This window comes from Pelophylax lessonae (genome assembly GCF_965119305.1).
Source record: "Pelophylax lessonae genome assembly, chromosome: 1".
Classification (NCBI taxonomy): Eukaryota; Metazoa; Chordata; class Amphibia; order Anura; family Ranidae; genus Pelophylax; species Pelophylax lessonae.
Genome location: NC_138768.1, coordinates 702,590,877 through 702,609,658, shown reverse-complemented (window position 1 = coordinate 702,609,658; position 18,782 = coordinate 702,590,877). Strand labels below are relative to the sequence as shown.

Here is an 18,782-nt window from a genome sequence, read left to right as displayed (position 1 = left end):
CAAACTGAAAACACAATTTCATTCACTTTTAATATTCAAAGCAAACTCACTCATCCATCTATGTGTCCATGCTTTATTTTGCTGAGAAATCACTTTGAAAAACAATCCCCTGCCATTTATAGAGCAGCCATCTTGAGTAAGGGCAGATGGTTCAAGCAACATTTACTTCCTGGAATTTATCTGCCCTTAGTACAGGCATGCTGGCAGGCGGGCATGCCTAGCTGAAAAAGCCCTTCCTCAAGATGAAAGAGAAAAAATGCCCATGAAAACTCCAAGCCAAAAACCAGGAAGCAACTGAAGAAATGAAAAAAGAGAGAAAAAATAAAATAAAAAATTGAACACGAGTAAATAGAATATACATGCCTGTTTCCTATCTATATATTAGAGCTATTAGCATAAGAATTAAAAATAGGTAACGTGGTTGTAAAGGTAAATGGATTTTTACCTTAGTGCGTTTTCTATATTAAAGTGGTTCTGAAGGCTAATCTTTTTTTATCCGTTTTAAGTCCATGCTGTGCATGCATCCTAGCTCCTTCTTTATTTTTGCCCAGAAAGGTTTTCTTCCTATTTTTGTGCATACTGTTTCCCAGCTCTTCCTGCTTTGCTGCCCCGCAGCTTCCCCTCTTCTGAGCTCGCTTCTGACATTTAAGTTTCAGGACAACATGTCCCAACATGCTTAGCGGTACTGCGCATGCGCATCAAATCCGTTCCAGAACCGCTTGCTCGAGGACGAGCCAAGTTCTCAGCAGCTGTCACTCACAGAAGAGAGGAGGTGAGGCTGGAGCTCAGAGCCCCGGGATCCTCCATCAAAGGAGCTGCAGTGGTGATCTAAAGCCTGGGCTCCGGTGCGTGGGGGCGCAGCCAGCGGTTCACAGCAGGCTTGTTGTACAATAGATGAGGGGACGCACACACGGATGCCCCTATCAGATTAGCCCTGCAAAGGGGGCACTAGTCACACAGGAAAACCAGAAGTGGACAGTATTATTTAAAAACAAGGCATCTAGAAGAGGAAAATAACTAAAAGTTTTGACTTTTACTGTAATTCCATTTTTAAGGAACAGAAAAAGAAAATAACATCAAAAGGGTTTAATATCACTGCAATATATATGATAGATAGATAGATAGATAGATAGATAGATAGATAGATAGATAGATAGATAGATAGATAGATAGATAGATAGATAGATAGATAGATAGATAGATATGTGTATATTTTACCCCAACCTCCCCGAATACATACCCGATTTAGAGCTTGATCAAGCGTTGTGCTCAGGAGCAGCAGCTCACTCCACTTTCTCTCTCCCTCCTCACTGGACATGGTGGTTGCAGCAGGAGCCTGCTGCTGTAAATCACAGCCAATGATAAATGAGCAGGGCTGAGCACGGCTCGGGATTGAGCCTGCACGAGTGCCCCCATAGCAAGCGGCTTGCTATGGGGGCACTTGGCAGAGGGGAGGAGCCAGCAAGGGACCCCAGAAAAGGAGATTGGATATGCTCTGTGCAAAACCATTGAATAAAGCAGGTAAGTATGACATGTACCTTTGCAGAGAGCCCCTTTTTTAAGGTTTTTTATGTATATGTCTTTTATGTATTGTTTATGTAATTTTTATCTACATTTTTTGTTACCATTATTTTGTTAATATTATCACGGTTGTGGCATGGTTGGAGTTCCCTGCATACTCGTTTTCGGCCGCATGATGGCGCCATAGTCCCTTGTGGTCCATTGTGACCATTTGTACATATTGGCCTAGTTAGCTCTTTTGGGCTTATACTATCATGTGATTAGTTATATTTCCTCACGGACAATGATTGGCCTTTCATTGCATTAAGATGAATCTGGGATGCGGTGTGTGGCATTTTTGCTTTTGAGCGGTGATAACATGCGGTGACACGCATGTTATCCACATACCGTACCCCGATATTCTATGTGAGGTCTTTGGCTATTGTTATTTTTATTTTTACCATGTCTAGTTTCGGTTCCGGGCGTTGAAACGCATATGGACCGCATCGTGAGGTGGGGATGTCGTTTGATATCCTTCCTGTTCCGGGTTCTCATATCGTGAGAGTTCTACTTCCGTGATTGAGATCCGCCCATGACCCTGCCCCTTTCTCGTATCCTCAGCGTATAAATGACGGACGCTTAACGCAGGCCACACCCCCTGACGACGTCAGCATCTGACGAAACGCGTAGGAGGAGCCTGCGGTGCGTCACGTTGGGTCCACGAGAGAGATGCGGCGGCCATTTTGTTGGCAGGACACGAGTTCCAGGGACGCTCCGTTACATGCTTATCACACACGCCTGATTACCTGCTTTTAAATGTGAGTTGCTACTTATTGCCTTTTACAAATAAAAGTCAGCTTTACAGTATAACGCTATGGGAGTTGTCCCCTTCCTTTTTATGTGATACCACTGGATCGGGAGTAAAGCGGGCACTAACTTGCTAACCTTAACCGGTGGAGAGTTCACAGGCTGATTATGATCTCTGTCGTGGGGGTCATATCTTTATGGTAAGAGGCCAATTCATTTAATGGTGGCGGTTCTCTTCACACACGGTGATCTGAGTTTGAAGTAACCATAGGAGCACCCTGTCTTTTCCTGCTTGGATTTTGCAGTATACAGATTTGGACTGTCTATTGTTTATATATATGGACTATGTGGTTCTTCAGTTCATTTTAGCGCCACACCTGCTTTGCTTTTAATTGTTATTACAATCATTTAAATTTTGATCGAGACGGTAAAGTTCCGCTTTAGTAACAAAAATTAATTCATCAGATAATTAGCAATGGGTTATGAAAATACATGCAACTTTTGTTGCTCTTTTTTCCCTGAATGCATCTGTAAGCATATATGGAGACTACTAATGAGAGGAATTTATATTACACATTGTAAAAACTGCAGGCACAACCATAAATGGTTTGCTATGACTGTAGCAAACAGTCTCCTAAATGATAAACTCAGAGTTTACATATTTGCTCTTTCCTTACTTATAGTTTTATAGAGCATAAACATATAATCCAGAAACAAAAATATAAAATTGGCTCCTGCTGGTGTCAATTACAGCCAGTGAGGAGGAAGTGGGGGGTGGGGTCAAACTGCGCTCTTCGTGTCTATGGATGTTTCCCCCCCATTTATACTTACCTAGGTGGATGCAGCACCTGTCCCCCACCACCTCTGCACTGAGAACCGAGCGATCGAACACCGCCAAACACTCGGTTCTGACAGCTCCCCTAACTGTCAGTCAGCAGCTCTCCGCTCTGCCCCCTCCTTGCTCACTGGAGTGCTGAGCTGTGAAGGGACAATGAGCGACCAGCTCAGGCTATTAGCGGCTCACTGTGAGGCTGAGACGGGTGTCGGCCCAGGCACCTGGTGGATCCCAACTTTGTGGTTGTGACGACGCGGTGCCTGGACCGACATCTGTGACAACCCCTAGAGAGCGGACTTCAGACTGCTCTCTGCTGAAAACAGGTCACAGGAGTGAAGAACGATCTGCACTCCTGTGATCCATAGGAGATGTACAGCCAAACCAGCTTTGGCTGTACATCTTTAAAAAAAAATAAAAATTAAAAAGGTTAACAATCACTTTAGATTTAATAGCACAGTCATAACTTGTAAACTGACTAGGTTAGGTTCTCACATGTGCGATGCAAATTTCAGGTCCGTTTTCACTTCAGATTTTCAAAGCATCTGTTCAAAAGGTTCAGCTGCGATTTCAGATACAGTTCAGATGTTAATTTTATGAGGCGGTGGCCACCGGCATCTTACATAGTAAGGGCTCTTTCACACGGACGTTCCGTATGTCCGTAAATCACCCCATCCATTTGCGGGTGATATACGGACATAATGAAGGTCTATGGGATTGCAGATGTCAGCGGAATACCATCCGCTGACATCCAATTTTCGTCCTTTCAGTTCTGTTCCGTTTTTTGGAACGGAACAGAACCCTATTTTTCTTCCGTTAAAAAAACGGAACGGATGCAAAATCAGATGTCAGCTGTGTCATCCGCTGACATCCGCAATGCCCATAGACATACATTATGTCCGTATATCATCCGCAAACTGATGGGATGATATGCGGACATACGGAGCGGATGACACAAGTGTCATCCGTGTCCGTAAAAAAAAAAAAAGTGCCAGAGCGGATCGCAATACGGTCCGCTCCGTGTGAAAGAGTCCTTACATAGTTAGTCAGGTTGAAAGAAGACAAGTCCATCTAGATCAACCAATAAAAAACAGTAAAGAAAACCCAACCATACAATCTCATAAATCCTATACCCGCAGTTGATCCAGAGGAAGGCAAAAAACCCCCAGCAAAGCATGATCCAATTTGCTACAACAGGGGGAAAAAAAATACTTCCTGATCCCCGGAGAGGCAATCGGATATTCCCTGGATAATACCTATAAATATTAGTACCCATTTATATTATGTACACCCAGGAAAGAATCCAGGTCTAACAATAGTTGGTTGTCATGGACCCGGCTGCGTCCTTAACAACCAATGACTTTTCAGCAGTCAGCGGGTTCCCCGCTGACAGCTGAAGGTAAATCAAAGAATTGGCTGCAATTAAATTTGAGAAAACCCTCCCCCCAGTCCATACCAGGCCCTTCGGGACAATTCGCATATATGTGAACCTAGACAACAGACCACATAAAGAAAATATAATGTGCTGCAGGATGCATTGTTTAATATTATAAAACGTTAACAGATTGTATAAATAATGCATGGTAATGAAAATACAGCTAGCATTATGCTTTGGTAAACTAAATCTATGGTTATCACTGTGCCTTTGAGAAAGAACTTGAAGAGGCTACACATACTAAATTGACATCACTGGTTTGGAAATTGTGTGATAGAATTAGTTATGCTGGAAGCGGATACATCATATTCAACTTTTAGATAAACAGTAGACTAATAGTGTTAGAAAAGCACTAGAAGACGACTAGAGAACTCTAGACAGGATAGAAATTAGATAAATAATCTCCCGCCCTCTACAGCAATTTGCAGGCCAAAGTATGACAAAAGAGATTAGGCAAAGAATGTATAGTCAAACCAAACGCTGTGTTTACTATTTAAACCACCTAAAAAGAAAAACAAATAGCTACAGATACTTGTGCCACTGCCATTATTTCACTTTGGAAGTCATGCACTGTAGAATACATTCCCTATAATAAGGCAAGGTTAATGGGAAAATTGTGAACACATGTCCTTCTTAAAACAAAATCACATTTCCTAGGCCACAAACTATTTCATCAGCTGCTAATGGACTCCAGATCAACTGGACAAAGAATCTCAGCCAACTCATAATTAAGACATTTTCAAAGGTTTTTCGCCCAGAAGTGTCAGAGTTGGAGATCAGAAATGAAGCATACCTTTACGCAAATACCAAAAGAAATGAAAATCAGATTATCTTCTATAAGAAGAATCTCAAAACATGGCATACAGAGCAAAGATAGAAAAAGGAAGAAAGAAGATGGCAGGTTATGGGTAGACAGAAGGGTCGCTCATGCCCAGATCATTTTCATTTTGGCACAAGTTTGTTTTCCCCGAATTTGGCACAAAATGAATAAGCAAATAATGCAACAGTATATGGCGAATTCAAAACTACTGAGTCACTTTAAAAAAAAAACATTTTGCTGGAGTTGGGCTTTAGTCTCGGTTCACACTGGATGAGGTGCGGGAAGCAAATGCGATTTGAACAGGAATCGCAGTGCATCCCTATATAAATCACATGCCATTCTGCAGCAGTGTTATATGAGCCATCATCCGATTCTGCAAATAACACTGCGTTTTGCAAACAGATTTTGGAGTGTCATTAACATACACGCCCGCAGTGGTTCGCTTGTACGGTGTGAGATTTTGATGCGGTGTGCAAACTGCACAGAATTCGCTGCAAATTCTGTAAGACACTTAAAGGATAAATTTACTTTGCGGAACATCCTACACTCACATTTAGAGTGTAAGGCTCCTTTCACACAGGCGGTGTGCCCGAGGGAGTCTGCTCTGCTCAGCGGGGGATCGATCCGCCAATCCCCGCTGAGCAGGCGGATGACAGCTCCGTCTCCGTTCTGTGTGCAGAGACGGAGCTGTCTGATCCCTGCTCTCCTCTATGGGGAGATCGGATGAGAACGTACCCTTTAAAAGTCAAATGCAGTTTACTCTGGTTGCCCGCTGACGGACACAAGTTTGAGGCAATTACATAGGCAGCTGTTCATTGTTTTTCCCACAAGAAAAGCCACATGCATACCCACAATATTAGTACAAGAGCCACTGAGCCATATAGTGATGAGAACTCCAGTAGCATCACATATAGTGACCTGTTGCCAACTTGTAATACACTTCTATAAATTGCAGCTTTTTTAAGTGTAAAACTACGCTTTACATTATTTATTACCACACTATTGATTACCGTATAAACTCGAGTATAAGCCGAGTTTTTCAGCATTTTTTGTGCTGAAAACGTCCCCCTCGGCTTATACTCGAGTCCCTGGCCGCTCCGATGGGCTTAAGCTTTAAAAATGGCACCGCCCGTCGCATACATGTCACCGCGCACGCGCCGCTGCCGCTCGGGAGAGGCCGGGAATAGCCGAAAGTATACGAGCGGCGACGGCGCGTGCGCAATGACGTGTCGGCGCCATTTTTAAAGTGAAGGCGCCTCTGAAACAGGTAAGTGAAACAGCTTCACTACCTGCCATTATGCAGGGCTGCGGGCACACTACAAGGGATGCAGTGCTGCGGGCATGGTCCACCTGTACCATGCCCACAGCACTGCATCTCCTGTAGTATGCCCACAACCCCGGATCCTCTTGTACCATGCCAGTACCCTACATTCTCCTGCACCATGCCAGTACCCTGCATTCTCCTGTACCATGCCAGTACCCTACATTCTCCTGCACCATGCCAGTACCCTGCATTCTCCTGTACCATGCCAGTACCCTGCATTCTCCTGCACCATGCCAGTACCCTGCATTCTCCTGCACCATGCCAGTACCCTGCATTCTCCTGCACCATGCCAGTACCCTGCATTCTCCTGTACCATGCCCGCCGCCCTGCATTCTCACCCTAGGCTTATACTCGAGTCAATGATTTTTCCCATCTTTTTGTGGTAAAAGTAGGGGCCTCGGCTTATACTCGGGTCGGCTTATACTCGAGTATATACGGTATTTATGCTTGCTAACATAAGCCTTGCTTTCTAAGGAGATCAAATTTAAAGTATAACTAACTAAGGGCAAAACATTTTCTTTAGCTTTGGACAGAGTGGCAAGAGATGTGAACACTTTTTTTTTATACTGCTGTCGTTATGGAGATTCACCCTCTCTATTTCTTCTATTTACCATTAGCATTGAAAGTGAAAGAGAAAATGCCACATTTTGGATTGTCCCCAAAAAAGTAATAAACAAGGGGAAATCTTCCAATGAGGACACTAGTTCTGGTGGCTTGGGGGTCCCCAAGGGAATCCTTTAATTTGCAGGGATTTCCTCTCACTTCCTGTTTTGCCAATGGGAAAGGAAGTGAAGGGAAATCTCTCCAAAGAGGCACAGATGGCAAAAAACCAACAGAGGTTATAACCCTCTCTTACTCTATTCAAAATGAAAATATGCCTATAGTTCTACCTTAATAAAGCAGTGCACATGAGGATAAATGTGGTACCTTGGTCTGATTTGTGATTTCCTTATGTTTTTTCACAACACAATCAATAATATCGCAGACCGTTTGGATCTTCCGTTCAGAGAAAGCACATTGCAGAAATTGCTGCTTTGTAAGTATAGGCTTGTATTGGAACACATCTCTGAGAACCTGCAAGAAAGAATTGGTCAAATATATTTTTATACCTCATAATACAGACAACAGAACAAATCCCAAAGTAAAACTATGACCTCCCATTAAGAAAAAAAGTGCAAGATTTAATTAAAGAAGAAATTGGAGGGGCTGTGGCCATCAGCATGTTCACTACTGATTCATAAATATGTAGCTGGTCAATCAGCACCTGGCCACATCTATTTCTGCCCACTGCTTTCTGGTCTGACAGTTACTGAAACTCTCCCACTGTCAGGTACAGTGTCAGAGGGGGGAGAGTGTGTGAAATACAAATGAAGGAAGAATTGGTTTAAGCTGGATACACACTATACTTTTATTGTTAGATTTCCTTTAGATTTACCTTCAATTCTGTAGTGCAGGGGTCTGTCTGATTGCATACAAATTGGAAGTATTTTGATTTGACCTCATATTATATGGTTTTGGTAAATCTAAAGGAAAAAAATCTAAAATCAGTTGTATAGTGTGTATCCAGCTTAAGTCAGGGAAAGCAAAGGATGTTTTTGCTTACATTAGGAGGCTTGTGCATTAACAGCAAATGTATTTGGAACTTATTTAGACTATCATACATTAGCCTTTAGTTTTAATTTAAAGACTGCACAGACTGAATATTTTTATGTGTTCTTAAAAAGGATCGCCCTCCCCCCAAAGAAAAAAAAAAATGTAAAAAAGTCAGCAGCTATAAACTATTGTAGCTGCTGACTTTTACTATTATGTCATATACCTGTCCATGCATCCAGCAGTGTCCTCACCCAAGCAGATTCTTGAATGAGCTCTTGGGTGCTGATGTCGCCATCTTGGCTAAGGGAAACCAGGAGTGAAGCCCTGTGGCTTCACAGCCATTTCTTACTGTGCACGCGCAAATCCCACTGTGCTTTGTGAATGGGTCGGCTGCAGGGGGAAAGCAAGGGGGGGGGGGCTGAAGGGATATAGAGCAGGTACCTGGTAAAAAACAAGTACCCCCCCTCCCAAAAGGTGACCACAACGGAGTGGGGGAGGAAGCAGACAAGTGAAGCTTCCCCTTTTGGGTGAAGATCCACTTTAAGGAGGCCAAAGACGAGGCTTATGGTAGTAGGCTGATGAAAAAAAAAAAAAAGAGCCGATTCCTCCATCCACACAATCAAGGTGGATGTAGGAATCCTCCCCAGTGAGACATTGCATTCTGACAGCGGGAGAAAAGTTCTCCAACATTCCTGTACAACAGATGGTCGATCTAACAATTGACTTCTATTCAATGGGGAATGCCATACATGGATCATAATTCATCCAGTCCCTGCTGAATCAGCCATATTCATCCCTCTATTGCCAGCTGTAGCTTGCTTAGACTATAAATTGAGGCTTCATTATTTTAAGTCGCAAGTTCTTTTTGTGTGGTACTGCTTCCCGTTGTGTTTGAATGCTACCTGCTTTCTTTGAGCAACCTTATCACCTTTGCAGCTCTCTGTGCCCAAGGGCCAGTCTACTCTAAACAGTACATAGAAAGTCTTAAAGTGGTTGTTAACCCACTCTCATAATCCGCTTTGTTTCCTAATGATAGGTGCTCCGGTCACTGTTTTATAAAAAAAAAAAAAAAAAAATGCTGGCTTTACCTGATTCCAGAGCGCCGATCAGCCGTCACGTGACCGGCTGGCTCTCTCCTCTTCCTGTCTGACAGCTGCAGCGGGCAGGGCTGACATTCTCCCACTGACGTTATTTGGGAAGAAAGGAGAAGAGAGCCGGCCAGTCATGCGACGGCCGATCGGCGCTCTGAAATTAGGTATAGCCAGCATTTTTTTTAATGAAAACACAGAGATAGGAGCACTTATCATTCGGAAACAAAGAGGATTATATAAGATATTAAAAGTTTTTTCAGCAGCAGGAGGGGAGGGGGTCGGGCACCTGACACAGGAGCAGAAAACAGGGGGGGGGGGATGCAAAATATGATGATGATCATAATATGGGAATGATCTAAAAATACAAATATCCTTGCATTGGGTCTAGGGGGTTCCAGAAGAGGTTGGGTTACTTGCTCAACTTGCTGCTGCAGCAGCCTCCCTCGATCTATGCAATAGGTCCCCCCCAGCCTCCTATGTAAGCTGCGGCTAGCTGCAGTAACACATTTAGCCTCACAATATTACTAAGGCTCCACCCACCAAGCAGAGCTTTAGGGAGAGAACGGCACTGCCAGACCTGCTGAGGCTGGGAGTCAGGTGAGTAATACAGCCTTTTCTGCAGACTTAAAGGGTTACTAAATCCAGGACCCTGCATTCACTATATATGGCCTCCCACAGTACACAGAACATGAATAAATATTTTTAGTAAATATAAACTGCTAAATATCTTTGCTCATTTGCAAGTATATAGCAGTCTTATGACCTCTATCAGTGTCAGCTTAAAGCTTGTATAGGAGGACTGTCCTATGAGGCTGCAGGATTCCTGACCCTCTGTCTGGACAGTGCTGATTGGCCCTGTGCTGATCACATGCACTCTCACAAGGAGAAAAAAAAAAATCTAGCAATTCACACCAAACTGTGCAGAGTTGCCCCAAGGCTCTGTTCTATCAGGAGATGGATGGGGACAGTGGAAAAAGAAAGGAAGACTTTTTACACAATGTGCAGGATTGACCTCTCTTAGGTTCTATAGAGAGTATAACAACCATGCTTCACTGCATAGGGAGTATAACAACCATGCTTCACTGCAAGTGCATAGGGAGTATAACAACCATGCTTCACTGCTTAGGGAGTATAACAACCATGCTTCACTGCAAGTGCATAGGGAGTATAACAACCATGCTTCACTGCAAGTGCATAGGGAGTATAACAACCATGCTTCACTGCTTAGGGAGTATAACAACCATGCTTCACTGCAAGTGCATAGGGAGTATAACAACCATGCTTCACTGCAAGTGCATAGGGAGTATAACAACCATGCTTCACTGCATATACAGAGTCATTTTACTGTTGTGGGTTCAATAACACTTTAGAGGCATATACTCCTTGCCGTGCAATGAAAGGGGGGCTCCCACTGCAAGGTTTTTCTTTGTTGTGCCCGACTTTAACTTACCACTATTTCTGTGCTAAAAGGGTCATTTTTAATATTGTCAAGACAAAGAACAGCAATATATTTTACCTTGTAAACGGCGTCAATAAACCTCAAGTCACTCTTTGCAGAAAGTTCAACATCTAAGGACACCAGGATTTCTGCGATGTGTGTTGAATAACCAGTAAATGTGTGGCTGATAATGGGCAGCGTTGCAGACGGATCTCCCTTCACCAAACTTTATGCATGCATTAACAAACATAAAAAGAGAAAGGATTAGGCGATGCCCAGGAAACTACTTTCACTTGTCTATCAGAAAATAGAATTATTTGCAACGACTAATTTTATTAAGCTGGTGGAAGGGAAACTCCCAGTGGACACATTATAGAATAAATAATGTGCAAGATCTTGAATTACCTAATAGCATAAAATTAACCCCATAATGACAGTGCCATCTGCCATTTATTGGTATCTTTAAAATAAGACAAGGTGTTATGTCATATGAATAGCTGTTTCACATCTTGCAAGTAGTGGAAACCATTACCTCTTCGGCAACACACTGCAAGCACTTTTATGAGATAAGAGATTTCATAGTTACATAGTAGGGAAGATTGATTAAAGACAAGACGTTTCATCATGACTTATTCATACATGACGAAATGCATCAGTGCTACATTTTTCCACCTGTAATCACTGTTTTCTACATGCTGGTTACCTATGAATGTCTGTAAGTGTTTTTGACCTTCCTAAATAAACATAATTTTAGCAGTTTTACACTATGTATGTGCACTTTGGCTTATTTCCACATATCGGTGTGCTGCCGGGAGACAAAGCCATCTCAATCCAGGAATATATTGACATACTTTGATTGACCATTTCATTCCATGAGGATTACTTGGTTTGATTGACCCATATGCTATAAAAAAGGTACTTGGGTCCATATTTTCTGGTGAGCGCATATGCCTTTTGGTGTTGGTGCTGGGTCCTTTCTCACTGACAACTTTGGATGTCTGAATACTTCAGCTTCACGTTTGGTTTTCCAGTATTTTTTCATATAATTTTATGAACTTTGGACTCACTATTAAGATATGAATGTATCAGATGACTGTCACATTTTTATGCACAATTCTTTGTCTGCATATTAAGTGAGCGCTGCACTTTTATGTGATTTTATATGTCAATTGTAGTGCTGGCAGCTTCCACCCTATTGATAGCACAGTATTTTCGCTACGGTTCATAACCTCTAGGTATGCAAGAAGAACTCTTCTGACAGCCAAAAAACTTAAATCCCTCTTTTTTCATTTTTAGGAAAAATTACAAAAAGGTTGGTAGCACAATATCCTGTGATCTATCAAAGGAAGTGGCTACCTTTGGCCAAAACCCCGGGTCATTTTTTAACACCACTCGATCGTCCAAAATTGTGAGAAAAGCTCCCTCATTGAAAGAGCCTGCAATTCGCTGACCCTGCGAGCTGACTTTTTTTTTTTTTTTTTTTTTAACTCAACATTTTATTGTTTTCAAATACATTACATACTTATCTACAATATATCGATAACATTTACATCGCCACTTCACCCAGCCTCCCCCCATCCCGGCAAGAAATAATCAAAACACACGATAAAACACAAAAAAAAAAAAAAAAACCCTTCCTTGGAGGATACACACCATGTGATTCCCTTATGCCTTCTGCACAACAAACAAAAAAAAAAAAAAGAAAAAAAAAAAAAAAAAACACTTCATTATACCTTCTTTAATATCCATTAGTGCACTTTGACCTGCGACCCGACAGGGAGAAGGAAGTTTGTACTCTCCCACCCGTGGATAGGAACATAATATAACACACAAACATAAACAACAAAAACATAAGAGGAGGGGAGGTGGAGCCCTTCCCTACTCCCCCCCATGTCATATACCGTGAGCATTTTACTCAGTTCGTGAGACCACACACCAAAACACGTCCTTGACAGCGGGAGGGAAGAAGAAAAAAAAAAAAAAAAGGGGGGGGATGGGGGGAGAAAAATCCCCTTCCCAGACAAGACATACACAACATATATTCCGGATAACCCGCCTAATTGTCAAACCTCACCTATCTATCTCCTCCACTGTCACACCCGGTATAGAGAGAGCAAGACAGAAGATCGCAGAAGAAAGGAAAAAAAAAAAAAAAAAAAAGAATTTGGAAGCAGTAAAATTAAAAAAAAAAAAAAAAAAAAAAAATGAATAAAAATAGCCTCTCTCCCGCCCTCTCCAACCCACCTGCCCCCCTCCCCCCCGCGCCCGCCCCCCTATCCTACTGTCTGTAAGTATTCCTCTGAGCATGTGAACAACGTCCAGGGTTGCCATCGTACCCTATGCCGCTCTTCCATACTTAACCGTGCTGCAGTTAATGATTCCATCCTCTGAATCTCCCTTATTTTGGAGAGCCACAAACGTACTGTTGGGCTCTGAGTCTGTCCCCACATAGCTGGTATACAGGCCTTCGCTGCGTTCAATAAATGTATCAAAATAGAATTTCTATATCTTTTAATAGAATTACTCGTACAATGTAGTAGGCACAATGCCGGGTCTTCTCTTACCTTAATTGTTGTTAATTCCTCAATTATTCGGGCCACCTCGTTCCAAAACTCCCCAATTGCTGGGCATGACCAAAATATATGTATCATAGTCCCCCCCTCTTCTCCGCATCGCCAACATTTGTCCGAGTGTTTTCGATCCATTTTGTGCAGGATCCTCGGCACCCTATACCATCTGGTTAATACTTTATAACTAATCTCCTGATATCTGCTGGCAATTGATGCTTTATGAGCGAGTCTCAGGATTTTATTTACTTGTTGTTGATTGAAAGAGACAGCAAGATCTTTCTCCCATTTCTGCACAAACCTCGGACGGTGTAGGTCCTGTATACCCCCTAGGAGCGAGTACATGTAAGATAGTACATGCGGAATTCGCTCCCCACCCTCACATAAAGACTCAAATGGTGTTAATGACCTTGGGATATACCCACTATTTTGTAGCTGTTTACAATAGTGTCCGATTTGGAATGCACTAAAAATGTCCAACTTCCCTTCGGGCCATGTCATTATCTCTTCAATAGTTGGTGGATCACCTTGAGTCCATACGTCCCTCAGACGTGCTCTACCCGCCTTGGCTAGCTCTATAATTTTCCCATTGGTATTCCCAGGGATAAAAGAGGCGTTTCCTACCAACGGCGTCAAGGGTGAGACCGAGGGTGCTACTGCTTGATGGTTTTGTAGTTTTGTTGCTATATGTAGCGCTGCCCCTATTGTCGGATGGGAGAATATTTTGTCTGTTTTCAGAATGGGAGTCCATGGGGCAACTGGTGGGGGAGAATTCATAATTTCTCTTTCCATATGTGCCCACTGTTTGTGTGATTGGTTGCAGTGCCAGTCATACACCCTCATAAGGTGGGCCGCCCTATAGTACCGTAACAGGTCAGGCAATCCCACCCCTCCCTTTGCCTTCGGGAGGGTTAAGATCTGCATCCCTATACGGGGAGATTTTTTCGCCCAGATAAAATTTCGAAATAAACTTTTAACCTGAACAAAGAAAGCCATTGGTATTGTAATTGGCACAGCTTGTATAACGTACAGAAGTCGGGGCAGCACATTCATTTTTAAAGCACTACATCGGCCAAACCATGACAATACCAATGTCTGCCATTTCTGTACATCAGTCCTCAATATCTTCAGAAGTGGGGAGAAATTTACCTCAAACAAATCCGAAGGTTTTGAAGTGATATGTATTCCTAGGTATTCTATTAATTGATTGTTCCACTGAAAAGGAAAACATTGCCGCAAGTTCTTATATTTTCCTGCAGGCATAGAGACGTTTAATGCCGATGATTTAGATATGTTTATTTTGAAAAAGGATACCTCTCCATATTTACTAATAGCGTCTAGTATTTGTGGGAGTGTTTTTTCGGGCTCTGTCACAAAAAATAGTAGATCATCTGCATACGCTGCCACCTTGTGTTGTCCCTTTGCCACATTAAGTCCCGCTATTTCCGCATTTTGACGTATATTCCACAAAAGGGGCTCTAGCGCAAGAATAAAAATCAGTGGGGACAGAGGACATCCCTGGCGAGTGCCGTTTTTAATCTGAAAGAAGTCAGAATTCCACCCATTTACCCTGACCGCCGCCGAGGGCCTAGAATACAATGCCATAATGTAAGTCAACATTCTTTCTCCTAGGCCAATGTGCGTCAGGGTGGCCCTGATAAAGTTCCAGGCCACCCTGTCAAAAGCCTTCTCGGCGTCTACGGCCAACAGCATCATTGGCACTTTCCGTCGTTGCGCATTGTACACTAGGTCCACTGCTCGGGTGGTGTTGTCCCTCGCCTCTCTTGTAGGGACAAACGCCACCTGATCATAATGGATTAGGCTCGGTATGTATGGCAGAATCCGGTTCGCAATCATCCTTGCGAATAACTTGGTATCCAAATTCAGCAAGGAGATTGGACGGTAACTTCCACATATCGTTGCATCCTTCCCATCTTTGTGGATAAGGGTGATGTACGCCCGTAGAGAATCTATTGGCATGCTTCCTCCCTCCCCAATATAATTCAAATGCGCTAGTAGAGGAGCTTTCAGGATCTCAAAAAATTGCTTATAATATACAAAGGAGAAACCGTCTGGACCGGGGGCTTTGTGTGGTTTTGTCTGCGCCAAGGCCAACTTAAGCTCTTCCTCTGAAATCCTCTCCTCCATTACGCTCGCCTGGTCCGGTTCCAATGTCCGCATGTCCGAATTTTTGATATATTTGATCGCCTCGTCGAAGCCAGCCCCCCCCACTCTGGCTGGCTCCGAGGAGGCGATGTCATATAATCCTTGATAAAATCTACTAAATTCCTCTGCAATTTCTTCTATTCCAGATATTTTTTGTCCCCCTTTTGCACGTATATGGTTTATTACCGTTCGTTTCTGCGGTCCCCTTAAGGCTCGGGCCAGCATCGCCCCCGGTTTGTCTGAGTATTCATAGAAATGTCTTTTTTGTGCCACTAAGGATCTCATAACTCTCTCATATAGCAATTCATTGAGTTTTTCCCTGGCCTTCGTTAAGGGCGACAGTTGTATCTTCGCTACTGTTTTTTTATGCACTAAACTCAAAGTCTCTATCTGAGCCAACAACTCAGCAATCTCTCTCTCTTTTTCACGTTTGCGTTTGGCACCCAACCGTATCATCACTCCTCTGATGACACACTTGTGTGCCTCCCAAATGCTCGATGGCGTCGCTTGCTCGCTCGTGTTTTCCTGGAAATACCTTTCTAATTCTGTCTGAATCTGTTTTTGTTTCTATTGATTGTACTAAGATTTCGTTCAATCTCCATGTCGGTGGCCTTTTTGGGCCTGCTTCAAAATTTATTGTGATATGGATAGGTGAGTGATCCGACATGGAAAAAGATCCAATCTGGGACGACACTACTCTGGATAGCTCTGTCTGTGAAATCAGAATCCGATCAATCCTGGAATATCTATTATGTATTGGGGAGAAATACGTATAGTCTTTCTCCTCTGGATGCATAATTCTCCAGGGGTCAATTAAACTAAGCAGGGACAACTCCCTGCTGAGTTTTTTCAACCGAGCGTATGGTAAATGTGACGTTCCCACTGACGTATCCAACATAGGCTCGGCCGCGTAATTGAAATCCCCACCCATAATTAGTGAACCCTCTTGGAATTCAAGGATTATTGGTGTCAAAAGTAATAGAAAAGCCAGCTGGCTACTGTTGGGGAAGTATGTATTTACCAGAGTGATCATTTTATTCCCAATCTTGCCTTTTAACATTAAGTATCTTCCCTGTGGATCTGAGCGCGTGTCGATATGGGTCCAAGAAACCTCTTTTGCTATAATAATGCTAACTCCCTTTGACTTTGCTATTGGAGATGGGGCATGGTATGCCCACGGGAAGTTCTTATTATGTAGCCTCGGAATTTTTTCATGTTTAAAGTATGTTTCTTGAATAAATGCAATCTGTGTTCGGCTGCGTCTCATATCCAGCAGCAAACGTGATCTTTTTTCGGGGGTTGAAAGCCCCCTGACATTTAAGGACGTAATTTTAGTACCTTGCATTCTACCACCTTCTTACCTGATCCTTCCCTGTTTTATTCCTATCTTACTTAAACCGACAGGAATCTCACGACTCCCTTCCCACTAAAACTTCACTTATATAGTACAGCGGGGACTAGGGCGGGAGAGGGGGGAAGGAGAGAGAGAGGGAAGGGACAGGAGAAGAAAAAATCAGGAGAAAGCAAAAGGAAGAGAAAAAAAAAAAAAATAGGGGGGAGTGACCCCCCCCCCTAACCTCTTCCCCGTTCCCCTCCGCCTTCCGCTCTCCCCACTACCGGTGTGTCAGTGTGTTTGACTAACTTTGGTCTACTCTTGACCTTGCGTACCACAACGCGTCCTATTTGGGCGGGCAATCAAGATGCGCGCCGTGAGGAGGACTTCTTACTACCTTTACGAATAACACGACATCCACACAAAAAAAAAAAAAAAAAAAAACAAGGGACAAAAATCAAGACAACAGACCTTCGAGGGTCCGTGCGTCCCCGGGCGTCCGCCCTTCTCACACAACTGTATCGGGTGGGTTTGGATTTGGGGGGTTCTAAATGGGTATCATGCAGCGCATTAATAGTACATTATATCACAACTCACCACATTATCATATATCACAACACCGCTTGATTTATCAATTCCAGACCCGTCTTATGGCAACCCCCCTCCACCCCTTAACCCCAACCCTTTGTATGTATGGTCCAGCAAGCCCCCCTCCCCGTAATTACAGCCATTACCTTTAACAAATAGCTGATGCCTGTCTACCCATCTACTTAAATTAACTTGGCCCGCTAATTATTCAACACATCCCGACTTCGGCCCATCTGTCTATCCACCCTCTCCCTCCTGCTACTTAATTCCTCGAGAGCTAGTTCAACGGTATTAATACATCTAACCAGTCTGCTACCTCAATTGGCTGTATTTTTAAGAAAGAAAAAAGTCCTTGCAACTGATCAGGCCATCTCAAAATAAACATAGAGTCCTCCTTCTTTATCCTTATGTGGAATGGGTGTCCCCAATGGTACGTTGCCCCTGCTTTCCGAATTTCTTCAAGCAAAGGCTTGACCGCTGCACGCATTCTTAGTGTCTTTTTAGAAAGGTCTGGCAGGATCCTGATCTTTGACCCTTCGTAATCAAAGGGGCCCCTATCCCAGGCTTTCAACATAATTTGTTCTTTTTGAGCAAAAAAATGAATCCTTGCTAATACGTCCCGGGGGAAATCCGCCCCCACACTACGGGGAGCTCTCACTCTATGGACTCTGTCTATTTCAATGGCCTCTGTAAGGGGTCGTTCCAGTAGGCCATTGAATATTTCACCGAGCTTACCCCTTAATTCCGTACTTGAGATATCTTCAGAGAGACCCCTGAGACGTATATTGTTCCGACGTTGTCTGTTCTCCCCGTCATCCTGTTGTAATTGTAGCGTGATAAATTTATTAGCCATTGATTTCTGCACAGCCTCAATATGTTCCACTCTCTGCATTAACTGACTTTGACCATTCTCTACCACCACAATCCTGCCATCCAAATTATTAATCTGTCCCTTTAAGGAGGTTATTTCAGTAGTTAAAGAACTTACTATGTTTGCAGCTATTTCCATCAAGTCCTTCTTAGTAGGCATCATGGCTAGGATCTCCTTCCAACTCTCTGGCTGCGTTTGCAGGGCTTGAGGTGATGGAGACTGTGCTGTTGGCCATTCATCACGAACTGTGGATATCTCATCCCTTTTTCCGCCTATAAGTTGTTCTTGGATTTCCTTACTGTTACCTGAGCATTTAGCGTCTTTTTTTGCCGCCATCTCGGTGTTTGCAGCCGGCCGCTTTGGCGCCATACTAGCGCGTTCTTCCACCCCTCCACTCCGAGACCCCCGGAGAAAATA

At 43.3% G+C, this 18,782-nt stretch overlaps 1 protein-coding gene across 1 annotated transcript in view; it reads right to left on the bottom strand.

The window, feature by feature from the left end:
* CEP44 (centrosomal protein 44) overlaps nt 1-18,782 on the bottom strand; it is an 83,687-nt gene that overhangs the window by 47,445 nt on the left and 17,460 nt on the right. The window contains exons 3-4 of the mRNA XM_082269725.1: nt 10,919-11,066; nt 7,646-7,792 (exon numbers count right to left, since the gene is read on the bottom strand). Of these exons, the coding sequence (XP_082125851.1) occupies nt 7,646-7,792; nt 10,919-11,066 (295 nt within the window). The remainder of the gene's footprint in view (nt 1-7,645; nt 7,793-10,918; nt 11,067-18,782) is intronic.